This window comes from Gymnoscopelus braueri (genome assembly GCF_963280865.1).
Source record: "Gymnoscopelus braueri genome assembly, chromosome: 14".
NCBI classification, from domain to species: domain Eukaryota; kingdom Metazoa; phylum Chordata; class Actinopteri; order Myctophiformes; family Myctophidae; genus Gymnoscopelus; species Gymnoscopelus braueri.
This window is the reverse complement of record NC_137619.1, coordinates 51,539,336-51,557,935: the sequence shown is the minus strand read 5'-3', so window position 1 is coordinate 51,557,935 and position 18,600 is coordinate 51,539,336. Positions and strand designations below refer to the sequence as shown.

Genomic DNA, 18,600 nt, shown 5'->3' with positions numbered 1-18,600 from the left:
TATATATATATATATATATATATATATATTGCGATATAATATGACGTCGATACAAATTGTCACGTTTTAATATTGTGATATATCGCGGGACGATATATCGGCACACCCTTATACAATACATATATATACTCTTTTGGTTTTGTCCATCTGTAGTTCTGAGTCAGGACATCCCCCACATCTTTGCTATTACTCTGTTTGAGGAGCACATCTACTGGACAGAGTGGGAGACCAAATCCATCTACAGCGCCCACAAGACTAAGGGTACCAACAAGACCCGGCTCTTCAGCACCCTGTATCCTGACAAACCAATGGACATCCACGTCTACCACCCCCATAGGCAGCCCAATGGTCTGCGCCACTCATTGTATAGATATAGTCTCATTACTAGACTTCATTGTATTTTGTGACTTTTATTTATTGTATATTATCATATTATTTGATCTGTTTTGATCGGTGCTGTATTAATACCATTATTATTATTATTATTATTAGTAGTAGTAGTAGTAGTAGTAGTAGTAGTAGTTATTAGGCAGAAATGTAAAAACAGCACAAGTACAATTAAAAACACTTTGTCTAAAAGGTCTGTCCAAAAAAAGTCCTTGCGGTCTTGTTTCCATTGAGGTCCTTGGTATTAGTAGTATTAGTAGTAGTAGTAGTATTAGTAGTAGTAGTAGTAGTAGTAGTAGTAGTAGTAGTAGTAGTAGTAGTAGTAGTGTATTTTCTTGTTGTTGTTGTTGTTGTTGTCGTTGTAACATGTCTGGGTCATCGTATTCATCACATCTCTGCATGTTTTCTCCACCCTGCAGTATCAGGTCATCCATGTCAGACCAACAATGGAGGCTGTAGTCACTTGTGTCTGCTCTCACCTGGAGGAGGCTATAAGTGTGCCTGTCCTATCAACTCCTACTTGGCAGCTGACGGCAAGCAGTGCATGTCCAACTGCTCTGCCAGCCAGGTGATTCATCTCACGTTGACTTGTTTTACGTGTATGACTTCATAGGCCCTATTTTGCGCGTATTAATTGCCGGCAGGTCTTATGTCTTCTATTGAGGCGTGTAAAATAGCTATTGTTCATAAGATGGTGGCGTTATTACTTATGTAACGCTAGACGCCTGATGACCTTAACAGACATTGCCTGAGTTCTGAATTGTAACTCTTAAACATGCAACTATAAACTTATAGTATTGATTATAGGATGTGACTATTATTTTATCCCTGATAATAACACATTAAACCCCTCAAATGTGCCCCATGCAAGTGTTAACACAGCCCTTGTAGGGTTCTCCAACACAACCTTGTATGTTAAATGACCACTTAAGTGGATACCTCTGTCCCTAACTGTCCCTATTATGAACCACAATAAACAGAATAAACCAAGTAATACCTCTGTTTGTTACCTCCAGGAAATTGTGCAAACATATTAAAGACAGGAAATAACTATAAAATAGTGCTGTGGCAATAAACCGTCAAACATACATAATAACCTTAGAGCACTTAGATAGAAAGTGCCCTTTTTAGATGTATACCTCCTATTCTTAGAAAGGATGCAAATGAACTTACACAAACTAAACACAAACACAAAATAAAAGCTGGCATAAACATTAGCAAAAATACCCCTGTTGCAGGCCTGATTGACGCTGGTGTGCGACCAGAGTGGAGAAGCCTCTTCACTCACGTGAGCCCGAGTGTCTCTGGGTTACTCACCCCAACGATATGATAAACGTTCAGTGTCTATTACGGCCGTTCCATACACAGCACGTTTCAGTGGACAAGATGACTGGTCTATCCCACGATACCAGAGGTGCGCCCAGCTTTCCTGGTCGCAGGGGCGCTATCTGGGTCTCTGTAGACGAGTCTATATAGTCTACTGACCGAACACAGTGTCCGAAAATCTTTTATATTCCAAAATGTTCACGTTGTTGCGGCTCCACTCAACGTTAGCGCCGCTAGCATGAGGCTGCCAACAGTGGAACTCTAGACGCCTGCTTACTGCAGTAACGTTAAAACAGGACTCCACTTTACTCCAAAACAGGACAATATGAATCACTGCCAATACAGGTGATTAAACTCATTCAAACTTAAGCACTATGTGTTACTGTTGGCACGTAATGCTCCTGTTTTGATACGAAATGTGAGTTCTTCACACACACACAACCTCTCCCTCCAAACCTTGGTTAAGCACACACACATTTCAGCTCGTCCCGCCCCCAACCTATCATATGCTTTGATAGGTTGGGGTTGATAAGCTAGACTGATCTCTTAAAGTGGTACTAGCTTTTACAGACCTGTTGACTTATTACATTGACTGTCTAACTCAAAGGTTTTGAATTAGGCACATATTAACGCTGGGGAAATTACCCAGGGGTTACACTTAATTACTGCATAACACCTGGAAATAAGACGTGCAATATAGGACCCTATGTCTCATGTCTGGTTTTGATACATGACTGACTCTAAAGATAAGCCTGTCTCTCTCCCATCAGTTTGCTTGTAAGAACTTCAAGTGCATTTCGCTCTCATGGAAATGTGACATGGAAGATGACTGCGGGGACCAGTCGGATGAACCCGCAGACTGCCGTGAGTGGAGAAAGAAAAATTACCTCAACAATCGTGCTTTATTATAACAGTGATTAGTTACTACTGCATACTCCAATTGTCCGTCGACAGTTTCCGACACCTCTATCCTAACATAAAATGAACAAAACTCTATCTGCCTTCATTACATTTTCTCCACACATGGTAGGTCTGTAGATCTGCCTTTTGGTGGCTTCTTTGCCCAAGTTGCTCATAGGCAGGTAGGAGTAGCGAGGAGAGTCGGTCTCTGGTGGTGCTTGTTCCCAAACTTCCATGTGGTGCATGGCTTCCACATGGCTGATCGAGGGTCTCCCAAGTTGGACTGACTCACTGGATTAATTAAGCAATTAATTAACAGAGAGAGAGCACACACACACACACACACACACACACACGTGTGTTTGTGTAACAAGCAATGATGTCTGTTCAACCTATAGGCTTTCCGAATCTGAGTCTCTTTAGCTTGCTCATTGGCATGACGGAGCAGAGACGTTGGTGAGTGCTGTATTTTCAATTTAAACGAAACGTCGATTGCTGAGAAGTGGGCTTGCTCATTCCATGAGCTTGTGGTAACTAGTAACGTAACTGGTTCCCATAAACATAGGCCTATATGGCTGGGGTTTCAGTTCTTTTTCTCGGCTGGAGATTGAGAAATGATTTGTGGTTTGTCAGAGAGTGTCTTTCTAGGTTCCCTTTATTCACTTTCGCTGCACACTTTTTGCTGATCAGCAAATACATTTCTCAATCAACTTGACAAAACATTTTTCTCACAGTGTTTTTTCCCACACATATTCTACTGATGTCTTGTGTAATATGTATGGATGAAAAGCAGTAAAAAGTAGTAAAAAAGTAGTATCCTAATTTGTCCCCTGTTTACATGGACCATTGATATGCTGCCAGGGTCAACGCTGTGCTGGTCCCCTGATATGATTCATTCAGGGTTCAGGGTTCACACTCGAACCAGCAAACCTGAGAGTGGACGATATGAACAGATGTTTTCGTCTGGGTGCGCCTCTGTCATTTTAACTGTTTTTAGCGGAGCCGTCGCCCTTTTACTTCTTGGGTTTGAGAACGGCACTTCTGTATTCCTGCAGTGCGGCAGGCAGTGCCCGGGACGTCTAACACTCCACTCCCTTCCAGTCAAACGTTTGACGTTTGGTCACATTTTCCCCAAGAAGTAACAATATGCATTTTGAGGAGCTTTGGCTGATACAACCTAAAATACTGTATCTCATTAATGGAAATATAAAATCTGCGTAAACTTAATTTACCCTTTTAAAAGTTGGCTTAAGTTCTTAATAGGCTATAGCAGGGGTGATGCAACTTTGATGATGGAGAGGGCCACTATATTTCCACACTCACACCAGGGGACCACATTGCTTATACTGTCAGGCAGACACCTCTTATCTCCGTATTTTACCTTTTTTCGTAAATGAATGCCGTACTTCGCCATTCAATGTCACACAAAAGTAGCAAAAATAGCTGATCTACAAGCTAAAAAAAAACGCAGTGCGACTATTTTGCTATTTTTGAATTGGAATCCAGATTGTTTTTTTGCCATGTTTTAATTGGAATCCTGAAAAGTTACATATAAAAAAAAGTGCATTTAGTTATACTTATGTTAACTTTATGAAACTTAAATACAAATACATTGGACCTAAAAATTACTTAATTTTAATACTAGTCATTAAGCTACTAATATAGACTGAAATAATTAAGGTGGTTCATGTTTGCATGTTTGGAATTGTAACAGCTGAAATCAATAACATATCAGTAATCCGATATTAACCTGCGGGCCGCATTAAACTCATTTTCAACATTGAACTATGTCTTTAATACACCTTAGAGCTGTTGTGTCGACATAAGAAAAAAGTCCCCCCCCCTTCTATGTTGCCTAGAACTAGAGAATTGATTGAGGTCATGTGATCAGTGACATACGCACGGTGTACTTTTGGCTCCACCCTCTAGGCTGTTGCATTCACTAGAATGGGGAATCTCACGTCCAGCTGAAACAGTGCGACTTGTAGTAGTTTGGCATTATGGGTATATATCCCATTTCACAAGACATAGTACTTGTAGATAATAGAGATCAATTGGCAGTGGCGTGCACAGACATTTTGAGGGGCAGGCGCTCAAGTGAAAAAGAAAGGGCATCCATCTTGTGTGGCACGTGGAACCGCAGACTGCCTAGTAGTGTGAGATTTATTACAGGCACAGCTTGTACGTCGTAATTGCATATGTATTTATTTCAATAGCCATATGCTGTCTGATGTTTAATAATATTCAACAGGTTGTTTTCTGCTAAATTACTGTAACAATTCAATACATCATAAATAAGTAGGCTACTCCAATTCTTAATGTACCTGTACAGAAGATTGAAATACCACCTTGAACTGAGCATTATTCACTATCAGTCAGTGGACTCATCCAAAGTCACAGCTAAAATGCACTGTGTAGTTTTACGATTCTGCCTCATACGATTCTAGGGCGGGCCTGATACTCAGGTGCCGAAATGAATCTTAAGGAAATCCAAAAAAGAGGGGCGTCATGTTTTTTGATGGAGAGTTCAAATATGACATTATTTTCTGGATAGGACAACTCTTACCTACATCAATTTGCATTTTTAAATCGCTAATTGTACCCGTTCTAACTCATTTATAAGATATTAAAATTCTCACAGTGTTTTTTCCCACACATATTCTACTGATGTCTTGTGTAATATGTATGGATGAAAAGCAGTAAAAAGTAGTAAAAAAGTAGTATCCTAATTTGTCCCCTGTTTACATGGACCATTGATATGCTGCCAGGGTCAACGCTGTGCTGGTCCCCTGATATGATTCATTCAGGGTTCAGGGTTCACACTCGAACCAGCAAACCTGAGAGTGGACGATATGAACAGATGTTTTCGTCTGGGTGCGCCTCTGTCATTTTAACTGTTTTTAGCGGAGCCGTCGCCCTTTTACTTCTTGGGTTTGAGAACGGCACTTCTGTATTCCTGCAGTGCGGCAGGCAGTGCCCGGGACGTCTAACACTCCACTCCCTTCCAGTCAAACGTTTGACGTTTGGTCACATTTTCCCCAAGAAGTAACAATATGCATTTTGAGGAGCTTTGGCTGATACAACCTAAAATACTGTATCTCATTAATGGAAATATAAAATCTGCGTAAACTTAATTTACCCCTTTAAAAGTTGGCTTAAGTTCTTAATAGGCTATAGCAGGGGTGATGCAACTTTGATGATGGAGAGGGCCACTATATTTCCACACTCACACCAGGGGACCACATTGCTTATACTGTCAGGCAGACACCTCTTATCTCCGTATTTTACCTTTTTTCGTAAATGAATGCCGTACTTCGCCATTCAATGTCACACAAAAGTAGCAAAAATAGCTGATCTACAAGCTAAAAAAAAACGCAGTGCGACTATTTTGCTATTTTTGAATTGGAATCCAGATTGTTTTTTTGCCATGTTTTAATTGGAATCCTGAAAAGTTACATATAAAAAAAAGTGCATTTAGTTATACTTATGTTAACTTTATGAAACTTAAATACAAATACATTGGACCTAAAAATTACTTAATTTTAATACTAGTCATTAAGCTACTAATATAGACTGAAATAATTAAGGTGGTTCATGTTTGCATGTTTGGAATTGTAACAGCTGAAATCAATAACATATCAGTAATCCGATATTAACCTGCGGGCCGCATTAAACTCATTTTCAACATTGAACTATGTCTTTAATACACCTTAGAGCTGTTGTGTCGACATAAGAAAAAAGTCCCCCCCCCTTCTATGTTGCCTAGAACTAGAGAATTGATTGAGGTCATGTGATCAGTGACATACGCACGGTGTACTTTTGGCTCCACCCTCTAGGCTGTTGCATTCACTAGAATGGGGAATCTCACGTCCAGCTGAAACAGTGCGACTTGTAGTAGTTTGGCATTATGGGTATATATCCCATTTCACAAGACATAGTACTTGTAGATAATAGAGATCAATTGGCAGTGGCGTGCACAGACATTTTGAGGGGCAGGCGCTCAAGTGAAAAAGAAAGGGCATCCATCTTGTGTGGCACGTGGAACCGCAGACTGCCTAGTAGTGTGAGATTTATTACAGGCACAGCTTGTACGTCGTAATTGCATATGTATTTATTTCAATAGCCATATGCTGTCTGATGTTTAATAATATTCAACAGGTTGTTTTCTGCTAAATTACTGTAACAATTCAATACATCATAAATAAGTAGGCTACTCCAATTCTTAATGTACCTGTACAGAAGATTGAAATACCACCTTGAACTGAGCATTATTCACTATCAGTCAGTGGACTCATCCAAAGTCACAGCTAAAATGCACTGTGTAGTTTTACCCTCATACGATTCTAGGGCGGGCCTGATACTCAGGTGCCGAAATGAATCTTAAGGAAATCCAAAAAAGAGGGGCGTCATGTTTTTTGATGGAGAGTTCAAATATGACATTATTTTCTGGATAGGACAACTCTTACCTACATCAATTTGCATTTTTAAATCGCTAATTGTACCCGTTCTAACTCATTTATAAGATATTAAAATCCCCCAAAAAACATGTGGGGTGTCTAAATTATGTGTTTCTTCATGGGGAATTCAAATCTGACTTATTTTTTTGGGATAGAATTACCTAAAAATGGCAAATTTTGCCCCTTTTAACCTCTTTTTAGGATATAAAAGACATAAGGGAAATAATTCATATTGACAAAGCCAAATCAAATTTACATATTTATTAAAGAGCTGGTGCCATGTTTTTGCACTTTTTCTGTTTTTCATGTGTCTATGAGGTTGATAGAACTTCATTAAGCCCCCCGGTGGTGGTTTTATGGTGTTTTATGCTTTCTCTGACTATTTGGAGTTTCTTCCTGGAGGCTGAAACCTTGAGGGTCAAACATGCCAATAGAGAAACAGCTCTTTAGTGACATAGTAAAAACATACCCTCCCCCTCATTATCATAACACAACAGGTGTGGGCATGAGGAGGAGGAGGGACTAGAACAGGTGGGTGGTGCTAAGGTGGTGGAGGAGGTGCTTAGGTGAGAACCAGGTATACTTAATGAACTGGAGGCGTAGGGGGGCACGGTGGCGCAGTCGGTAGCGCTGTCGCCTCACAGCTAGAAGGTCCTGGGTTCGATTCCCGCCGGGGACGCTGTGGGCGCTTGGGGCTGGTTGGAATAACGTGTTCCTTCCACGCGCTACATCCAACCAGGGAAACTCCCCCCTGTCAGTTGGCTCTCATGCATTGAAGGAGGCATGAGCTCGGCCCTGGCCTCCCTAGGCTGGTGGGGGGAGTGTAGTGCCCAGGATCACTTAGCAAATTGGCACCTGGTGAAAAAAGGGTTACAAAATCGAGGGATGAAAATTATTAAAAAAAATTAAAAAAAATTAACTGGAGACGTGTCCACATAAAAAAAATATTTAAACAATTTCTGTACACTTTTTTGAAAAAAATCTTCCTCCTAGTATAAACATAATACCTGATGATTATGTTTTAGGGGGGGGGGGAATCACTGAAAATCACGGCACCCCGTCTTTAACACATCCACCGCCAAGGGCTAATCTCATAATGTACTCACCAGTGCCAAGGTTTTATTGTTGTTTTTTGTTTTTTTCAGGTCGCCATAGGCCCCGTTAAAATCCTTTAGATTGCCCGATCCAATGTTTGTAAACAACGGGCACATGTCCTGGTGTCTACTCGTCGAGACCGCGTGTCAAACGGAGCCGCCATGTTTGAGTTCTGATCGTTTAAGTTAACATGGGAAATGCGAGGATGAAAAACTACATGTCCTGTACAGCTTTTACAGGGGTTTATGTGTACGACTTAGAATGGAGACAGACGGGAAACAAAAAACGTGATCGCACTTCCGGTCCGATCGGGTGGTGTTACACTGAAAATGGTCCCCCTAGAAAATTAAAAAAAAAAAAAATTTCGAAAAAAAGGAAAAAGCACCACAGCCCGTAGGCTACGGGATTGGCGCTTAACCGTTGGATTTAACGGCCCGTAGAACTACGGGCCCGGCGGTAAATGTGTTAACAATGGAAGTGCATGTATATCACTGGATACAATTATGAAGATCAATTATCACTTCCTGAACTTTGCTAGGTTTAGCCTCGATCTCCAGGCTTTTATTTTTTAGTTTTGCTCAAAAATAAGAGCCTGGACCAGCCAGTTGAAGTGCCGGGCATAGGAAGTGGGAGTCATCCTCAACCAACCAGAGTGCAGTGGGCGTCGCTCCAAATGTTATGCGGAGCGGGGCGGGGGTGACGGACAGATCGGTGTCCGGTGATTTTGAACCGGCCCCTCTAGACATGATATCAGACACGCTAGGGCAGCCTATGGGGTGACGGACAGATCTCTCTCCGGTGATTTTGAACCCGCCCCTCTAGACATGATATCAGACACGCTAGGGCAGCCTATGCTAGGTTGTACAAGTCCTGCTTTGACTCAGCCTTAGACATCAGTCTCCTGCTGTCCTGATCCCTCCATCCCTCTTTTCCTGAGAGAAGTATATAGAAGAAGCTTCACCAATGATGAACCCTCTCAATGCTCTGAGTGTGGCAAGGCCAGTTGGGCACCTCCATGGGGGTGTCGATGAAGTTCTTCATCTCCGATGTGTTTAGTATGCAGGTTAGAGGTGGCTCTCCTCTGACACACCTTCTGACCAGCTAATCAATCCACCAATGCTGGAAGCATCATAGTTGATCTCAGGTGTCCCTCTGGTTCTTACAGAGGAGTCCCCCAGCTGAGTGTCTGGGTCTCCTACTCCCCTGATGGCCAGGATTCTCTGGCCATCAATCCTCTCCTTCTGATCCTTAGAGCACAGCAGTGTTTGGAGGATGGCTTCACTGTGGGCATACAAGCAGATCTTCTAACAGCTGGCATCACAATGTCCAGTACCTCCTTCCTCTGGGACTTGAGGCAGTCCAGCTGAAACAGGATGTGCCTAAGCCCTTCAATCCAGGACTCCTTGACCTTCACATTGAACCAACATGGATAATACACTCCAATGATGTATTCCACAATAAACTTCTGATTTTTCAGATTCTTTCCTCTCAGTCCATGCTTTGACACCCAGAGCCTGAGAAGTCTGTTTGCTGTGGTGAGCCAGCGGCTGTGGTTCACTGGCCCAATCTCCAACAGAGCCAGCCTTGCAGGAACCACTCTGTCTCTGACTGCAAAAACAATTTGATAGTGATAGTGTTGATCAGTTGAGAGATCTTGAATGACCTTGTCATGGCAGCCTCCTTCCTGCACTTCTCCTCAAATTCTTCCCCCAGCTCTCTCATCAACTTCTCCTGTACTATCTTGACCTTGTTCTTATCAATCACTTTGCCTAGGGTGTCTTCTGTGATGATTCAATCAGAGCTGCAGTTGCTATTGCTGCAGTTGGCCTGAGCGAATTAATCGCAAATTAATAAAACATTTACAATAATCAACTGCAAATATATGTAGGTTAGGTTTATCAGAATTGAAAAAATGTCTTCAGATTTGTGTTCTACATGCCAAAATCTGTTATTTTGAACAGGAATTATTTATAAAAGCCTCCCAACATAACTTGTTTCTGCTAGAAGAAAATTGCAAATTAATAAAAAAAATGTACAATAATCAACAGAAAATTGATGTAGGTTAGGTTTATCAGAATTGAAAAAAATCTTCAGATTTGTGTTCTACTCACCAAAATCGGTCATTTGAACACCCCTCTTTTCTGATTAAAAAAAAGAAAACTGTAGCCTATGGCCCGCCCGTACAGTCTAAATGTCATGTCAAATCTTTATTATGAGGACACTCCTGCATGTAGGTAACGTTTCTTATAGGCTGATCATTGTCATCTTTTAATGTTTTTCTTCTCATTCAGATTATCCAGTGAGGCTGGTCACTGGTTCAAACTCCTGTTCAGGCAGAGTGGAGGTGTACTACCGTGGTAGCTGGGGGACGGTGTGTGATGATGATTGGGGTCTGCATGATGCCCAGGTTGTGTGTAGACAGTTAGGCTGTGGAACAGCTGTGTCAGCACCAGGGAAAGCCCACTTCGGACACGGTGTTGGAAACATCTGGTTGGATGATGTCAGGTGTTCAGGTAGTGAGTCACAGCTTTCACAGTGCAGCCATGGGGGGTTTGGAAGCCACGACTGTGCACACAATGAAGATGCTGGTGTTGTTTGTACAGGTAAATATGAATTTTATTGCAATATGTGTGTTGTCATCCTATCCTATATTAAAATGTACTAAAGGGAGGACGGGCCGGCGGCCTGGCCGGCCAGCCGGCGGGCGGACCTTTGACGTCAAGCTCATGTCACCATGACTCAGGCATAACCGTATAAGGAGTTCCAAATGCAGCTACGCCCAATGTTGAGCTCATAGGACTAGATAGCACAATCCCTTAATCAGCACCTGGTATTGAGTGGGGTAGGGGTAAACACTTCACTGGGGTCTTCAGGTGGGCACCCTCCTTCATTGGTGTTTCGTTGATAGGCCCACGACACCTCCGCAGGGCTCAACGGCAACACCTGGCGTCCCTGGTTTTTATCATCATCATCATCATCATCATCATCATCATCATCATCATCAGCCAGTATTAAAGTTCTACTGGCTGCTGGAATCAGAGAGCCAATTTGTCTTTGCCAGACCCAAGGGGTCGGGCTTACATGAGGCTTTGTACCTGTTTCGTCCATACATAGACATGGTCACTTTGTCCTCCGGCCCCAGCCAAAAAAGTCTGTCCCCCTTTCGTCCATACATGTGCATAGACACAGGCTGACACGTCATGTGAAGTCCGGTGACGTAGTGCTCTGATCTTATAAAGTACTTATTCTGGGTCTGACAGAACCAGGTCTCCTGGTCTTGTTTTGTTTGGCTTCAGTTCAAATGTGGTCACTGCCTCTCCACCAGAGCTACATGCGTCTTTGCATAATAGGATGAATGCATATTGTTCAGTCCAGTTGCCAATTTAGATAGTCCTGCATTGAGGTTTATGTGTATTTTTAACCTCTTAAACCTTATGGTTGACCGGAGTCCCTCAGGGCTCTATACTAATCTCTTTTCTGTTTTCTGCTTTCAGCTTCCGCTGAACACGTCGCGGAGCCCTTCCTCATCTTTGCCACCGCCTACAACCTGAGGAAGATCAACTTGGACGGCTCCAACGGCACAGTTCTCAGACGGGTGAAAACCATTGAACATAACAACACATCCTGAACAATATCATGTACAGAATGCTCTTGACATGATGCCAGAATCTATATCTCTCAGAGACTAATAACACAACTGTGTGTTGATGTGACACAGGGCTTGACGAACGGGGTGGCTCTGGACTTTGACTATCAGCAGCAGATAATCTACTGGACAGACGTGGCGACTAAGATGATCAGTTGCATGCACATCAATGGCAGTGACTTCCAGGTCAGCGTGATAATGAGGATGGATGACAGAGAATTAAATGATGTTCCAAATCAGTTGTTGGGGAGTAACGCATTACACCAACGTGTTACAGTAATAATATTACTTTTCCAAGTACCAAGTAGCTGTTGTTTCAAGCGTAACAACAGCTACAACAGTAAATTGACGGCACTCCCACTGAAAAAAGTTCAGGTGTACTGCTAGTGGTGTAGGCTTACTGGAAAGTCAGAATATTCAGTAGAATGCAATTAGGAGTGTAACGGATAAGTAATGTAAGTAATGTTCCTGTTGGCAGGGACTAATAGGTAAAATAATAATAATAACTTTTCAAAAGAGTAACGAGTAACATTCTTTTTTATTTTTTATGTAATTAGCCCAACACTGTTACTTGTGATGTCACCGTTAAATGAAAATTTGGCGCTGGTGGTCTTACCTTGCATGTCTCTCTTCTCTCTGCTCCTCCCTTGATTTCCTGTCTTTCTACATTCTCCTATCTAAGAACTAAATCATAAAAATGGTGATAAAACAGAAGTGGTGCATGAATGGCTTGTTTACAGGTCCTTCCCCACAAGTCGAACGAAGCACCAGACGGTCTGGCTGTTGATTGGGTGGGACGAAATCTGTACTGGAGTGACACAGGGCGGAACACCATAGAAGTGTCCAAACTAAACGGAGAATACCCATCAGTACTGGTCAACACCGGCCTAGATGAGCCACGCGCCTTGGCTGTGGATGTACGCTACGGGTAAGAGCACTGTGGTGAAGGAATTTATTTGTTTTGTTTTGTAAATGCAACAATTAAAAAAGCCAAGTACAAGAGGAGGACCATTTACCACATGAGGAAAGTTTTAATAGTCATGTAAGTTGTCACTATTAAACTTATTAAACTGAGTGTGGAACGCTTTGTTATGATTGCCTTAAAGGAGCACTATCAAGCAGAAGCTTAGACAAACTCATATTGCATGTCCACTACTCTACAGTGCTCTATGGCTGATATGTTGTGAATAGTGACCCTGATGAAGTTTCTCCCTGACAGGTACTTGTACTGGTCAGACTGGGGCATCAACCCCCACATAGGGAGGATGGGGATGGACGGCACCAACAGGAGCATCATCGTGAAGGATAAGATCGGCTGGCCTAATGGCCTGACGCTAGACTTCAACAATGATCGCCTGTATTGGGCCGATGCCAAGGAGGATAACATTGAGTTTGCCAGCCTGGACGGAACTAACAGACACACAGGTAACTAGGCATTTAACATTATTAAATGATTAGCCTATCAAATTAATTAATTGAGTAAAATATTAAATTATGATTTAGAACTTAGTGTTATTAATTTATATTTCAGTCACAAAAGTATTGTTTTAAATATATATATTGTAGAGACCTGGGGCCCTACTTTGCGACCAAGTCGCGCTACCCACTATTTGGGGATTTAGAGCCGGCTGCACTATGCCTTAACTTTAAATTACAGCAATCGCTTGTGTTCTGGATTAATCCAACTGAATAGTCTGGTGCTGTGGTAATAGCTAACGTAGATCTACATTGTATTTTTCTTTGGTAAGCTTAACTGGCAACTGCTGGTAAAAACACAACTTATTGACTCAAGGAATTAACAGTCCACAAACCACAGTTGTGGATTACAGTAAAATTGTAATGACAATCACATTCTCAATCACTTCATTGAGAAGTGCCGGTGGCCGTTTCAATGAGGCGCTTATGTAATGTCAGACACTACCCGATCTTTGCATCATAAGCTCTAGCTTTTGATTGCCTTTCAATAAAAATCATTTGATACACATAAGTATCACCCACATGTTACTGATTATAGAGAATGTTATATTATTGTAACATAATTGACACACACACACACACACACACACGCACACGCACGCACGCACGCACGCACACACACACACACACACACACACACACACACACACACACACACACATGCACGCGTGACCATTTGTCTAAATGCCATTATCACTACAGATTATTTGGCCATATAATCACAAACAGAACACATTGACAAATATTTAGTGTGGGCAAGATATTGACAACTTTTTTCTCATTTTTATACTCTTTTGGCTTTGTCCATCTGTAGTTCTGAGTCAGGACATCCCCCACATCTTTGCTATTACTCTGTTTGAGGAGCACATCTACTGGACAGAGTGGGAGACCAAATCCATCTACAGAGCCCACAAGACTAAGGGTACCAACAAGACCAGGCTCTTCAGCACCCCGGACAAACCAATGGACATCCACGTCTACCACCCCCATAGGCAGCCCAATGGTATAGATATAACACTCTCTCATTATCAGTCTTCATTGTGTTGTGTGGCTTTTATTGTCTCCACTATGTTTTGCACCCAGTCCGTCCGTCCGTCTGTGAGCAGCTAATCTCCGGCACCGTTGACCCGAACGACGTGAAACAGTGTGCACACACACTCCCTGGATGCCAGAGCAGAACCTCTGCCCCAAATCTTCACATCGGCCTGTTATAGAGCCACCAGGATTCTTGCAAAACACATTTTTGGATATTACTCCTACAGATTTTGTCCAAACATCAAGCAAATGAGTACACAGTATCTTTATAGTCATGTGATCAAGACGGATCTGTCTGATTTTTCATATTCCATCCTGATTGGCTAAGATTGGCTTCCAAAGTTTGCAGGAGTGGTCCGTTTTGAACAAAATGTCTCAAATCATGAATGCATCATGCCATTGCCGTGAAACTTTGCACGCACACTCCCACTGGACCAAAGAAGAAATCCCATCCTACATTTTTCAAACAACATCATGGTGGTGCTATAACAGGCCAAATCGTGTTTTTACGTATAACTACACCGATCGGCGTGAAACTTTGCATGCACACTCCCTAGAGGCCAAGGAAAAACCTCTGCCATACATTCTTCACATCGGCCTTTTATAGCGCCACCAGGAGGGCAATCTTTGCAAAACATATAGCCGTACACATTATCTCTGTAGTCATGTGATCAACATGGATCTGTCAGATTTTTCATATTTCATCCTGATTGGCTAAGATTGGCATCTAAAGTTTGCAGGGGTGGCTCGTTTAGAAGGAAATGCCTCAAATCACAAACGCAGCGTCCGTTTGCCGTGAAACTTTGCACACACATTCCCACTAGGCAGAGGAAGAAATGCCACCCTTTTCACATTGTTCTGTTTTAGCGCCACCAGGAGGCCGACTTTGTTTTTACATTACTCCTACAGATTGTGTCCAAACATCACATAAATCGGGACACATTATCTCTATAGTCAAGTGATCAAGACGGATCTGTCCTAGTTTTCATATCCATGCTGATTGGCGAATTCCGACCATTGCTGGCCCACAATAACCTACCTGACCGTTTTTTTTCTAGTTTATTTTACATTATTGTATTATTTACAGGTGCTGTATTAATACCATTATCATTATTATTATTATTATTATTATTATTATTATTATTATTATTATTATTACTAGTCCATACCCGTGGGGGGATATGCGCACATGATCTGGCAACCCGGGAGCCATCCCATAGCTCGCAGGGCCATCCCACAGCTGGGCAGCCGTAACCATGGCGACATTCTTTTACATAAAAACGCTAATAAACAGCTGACATTGGTGAAATCGAAAAACGGGCTTCGCTGTTCCGTGCACATGGTAATGGTCAATGGCTGTGTGCAAATTCAGATGAATTGTAGCAACTAAGGAGAACCGGGCAGAAGAGTTTTTGGGCTCACCACCACCTCAAAGCTTTGTAGAATTATAGGAGGATAAGTAGTAGTACTTGTTGTTGTAGTTCTAGCATATCTTGGTCATCGTATTAATTAAATCTGTGCATGTTTTCTCCACCCTGCAGTATCAGGTCACCCATGTCAGACCAACAATGGAGGCTGCAGTAACCTGTGTCTGCTCTCACCTGGAGGGAGACACAAGTGTGCCTGTCCTATCAACTCCTACTTGGCAGCAGACGGCAAGCAGTGCATGTCCAACTGCACTGCCAGTCAGGTGATTCACCTCACGTTGACTTGTTTTACGCTGTATGTCTCATGTCTGGTTTTGATACATTACTGATTCTAAAGATAAGCCTGTGTCACTCCCATCAGTTTGTTTGTAAGAGCTACAAGTGTATTCCGCTCTCATGGAAATGTGACATGGATGATGACTGTGGGGACCAGTCGGATGAACCCGCAGACTGCCGTGAGTGGAGACAGAAAAATTTACTTAACACATTAATTGCCAGGTATTAATTAATAACGATTGTAGTTATCGGCAGTTTAATATGGCTCGTTTTCACCAAAAAACACAGTCTGGGAGACGAAATCCGAGCTAGATGTGTTTTTCTAAATCTCCAAAAACATTGGAGTGAACAGAGTGATTTCTTTTTTGGATGATGTCATTTCCGGTTCTATTGTTCTCTGGCAGTCAAGGCATTATTCACAGGTTGGCGAAGAGTGCCTTCTAGCGTAATCACTAAATACATGACTTTTTTTATGCTGAAGTAGTATACGTCTTTGGCAGTACCTTGTGTACTTTTTAAAGGTAAATCAACTTAAACGTGATGTCTCAGTTTCTCCAGATGTGAAGCCCTTCCTCATCTTTGCCAGTGACACGCACCTGAGAAAGATCAACTTGAACGGCTCCAACGACACAGTGCTCAAACAGGTGAAAACCATTAACAACACATCCAATACAATATTCCGCACAGAATACTATTGACAAGCCAGAATGTATTCCTGTCGGAGACTAACACAACTGGTGGTGTGACAGGAATTGAAGAACGCGATGGCTCTGGACTTTGACTATCGGCAGCAGATGATCTACTGGACAGACACGGGCACCAAAATGATCAGTCGCATGCACATCAATGGCAGTGACGTCCAGGTCAGTGTGACAATGACAACCATGAGGACAGGTGACAGGGAAGAGAAACCATCCTACAATAAATGCACAAACTCTCCGTCTGTCTGTAGTTTGCATATCGCAAGATATGCAAACTTGTCTGACGTTGAGAAACCCGGCTTTGAGTCGGTTGGGATAGGCGGTTGTCCAGAACCACTGATCTGACTGATTCGCCCATATTTAGGCATATATGGATGTGCAGAGCCGCAGATCCGACCACGCTGCCCATATATGGGACCGTCCGACTGCAAACTTGGGCAACTTCCCATATATGGCCATACATGGGATGACATCAGGGATCTCCATATATGAAAGGGACTCAGGCAGACAGACGGGTACAACGGGTACTCTGGGTATTGCATTCCCAATTTGCATCGTTCCTGAGTAGACCACCAGCACGTATTCAGAATAGAAGAAAATGTGGCGAAAACGTGACTCAGTCAGTTAGTGCACTGACTGAGTCCTTGTGAGTTTGAATCTGACTCCCGGTCTTATCTCGTATGTCAGTCCTCTCTCTGCCCTTGATTTCCTGTCTCTCTGCATTCTCCTGTCTAAGAAATAAAGCATGCAAGTTGTAAAAAAAATAGTGCTTAAGAAAAAAGAAAGCAGGAAAACGAGAGTATATCCAGAGTGCATGTCTTGTTTACAGGTCCTTCACCGCGAGTCAATTGACCAACCATGGCAGGCAGCAGGTCTGGCTGTTGATTGGGTGGGAGGAAACCTGTATTGGAGTGACACAGGGACGAATACCATTGAGGTGTCCAAACTAAACGGGGAATACCGAGCAGTACTGGTCAACACCGGCCTGGACAAGCCACGTGCCTTGGCTGTGGATGTACGCTACGGGTAAGAGCACTGTGGTGAAGGCATTATCCTCATGCTGAATTTTGTACCCATCATGTAAAAAAAAGAGAGGAATTTAATTTTAAAATGGTGTGAGTTGTTAGCCTTTATTTTCTCTTCTCCGTCTGGCTATCATCCTGTTTGAGCTGGATTTCCAAACATCACCACTCACGTAGGCAAGTCAGGAAGTGACTCAAAATGCACATTGGAAGACACTGTTCCCCCTCATAAATAAACAACAACATGTAAATGCTTATTTGCACGTTCTTACTCACCATACTCTTTCTCATATTGCATGTCCACTAGTACTGCACAGTGATGTATGGCAGATTTGTTGTGAATAGTGAGCCTAATGCAGTTTCTCCCTGACAGGTACTTGTACTGGTCAGACTGGGGCATCAACCCCCACATAGGGAGGATGGGGATGGACGGCACCAACAGGAGCATCATCGTGAAGGATAAGATCGGCTGGCCTAATGGCCTGACGCTAGACTTCAACAATGATCGCCTGTATTGGGCCGATGCCAAGGAGGATAACATTGAGTTTGCCAGCCTGGACGGAACCAACAGACACACAGGTAACACATATGTTACATACATACATGCATGCATGTATGCATGTATGCATGCATGCATGCATACATACAGTAAACACACACACACACACACCGAGTGCAGCTGACAAAAATGGGACGGGCGGCCATTGTTTCTGTGCTGTGTTTTTGGTTTCGGTTTTAAAACTTTAAAACGCTCTCAAACTTCTTTTTTGAGGCACAGAATTTACTTTTAAGACATCGTTTGGATAGAATTTAGTGGTTTAACTTCATATATGTGGTCAATAATCATGACAG

At 42.5% G+C, this 18,600-nt stretch overlaps 1 protein-coding gene across 2 annotated transcripts in view; it reads left to right on the top strand.

The window, feature by feature from the left end:
- LOC308099774 (low-density lipoprotein receptor-related protein 6-like) overlaps positions 1–18,600 on the top strand; it is a 71,019-nt gene that overhangs the window by 37,837 nt on the left and 14,582 nt on the right. For both annotated transcript variants that reach the window (XM_080448559.1, XM_080448558.1), the window contains exons 28-42: positions 154–348; positions 807–955; positions 2,484–2,577; positions 10,457–10,768; positions 11,660–11,760; positions 11,884–11,997; positions 12,552–12,739; positions 13,031–13,236; positions 14,102–14,290; positions 15,864–16,012; positions 16,111–16,204; positions 16,575–16,669; positions 16,775–16,888; positions 17,556–17,752; positions 18,122–18,327. In XM_080448559.1, the coding sequence (XP_080304685.1) occupies positions 154–348; positions 807–955; positions 2,484–2,577; positions 10,457–10,768; positions 11,660–11,760; positions 11,884–11,997; positions 12,552–12,739; positions 13,031–13,236; positions 14,102–14,290; positions 15,864–16,012; positions 16,111–16,204; positions 16,575–16,669; positions 16,775–16,888; positions 17,556–17,752; positions 18,122–18,327 (2,403 nt within the window). The remainder of the gene's footprint in view (positions 1–153; positions 349–806; positions 956–2,483; positions 2,578–10,456; positions 10,769–11,659; positions 11,761–11,883; positions 11,998–12,551; positions 12,740–13,030; positions 13,237–14,101; positions 14,291–15,863; positions 16,013–16,110; positions 16,205–16,574; positions 16,670–16,774; positions 16,889–17,555; positions 17,753–18,121; positions 18,328–18,600) is intronic.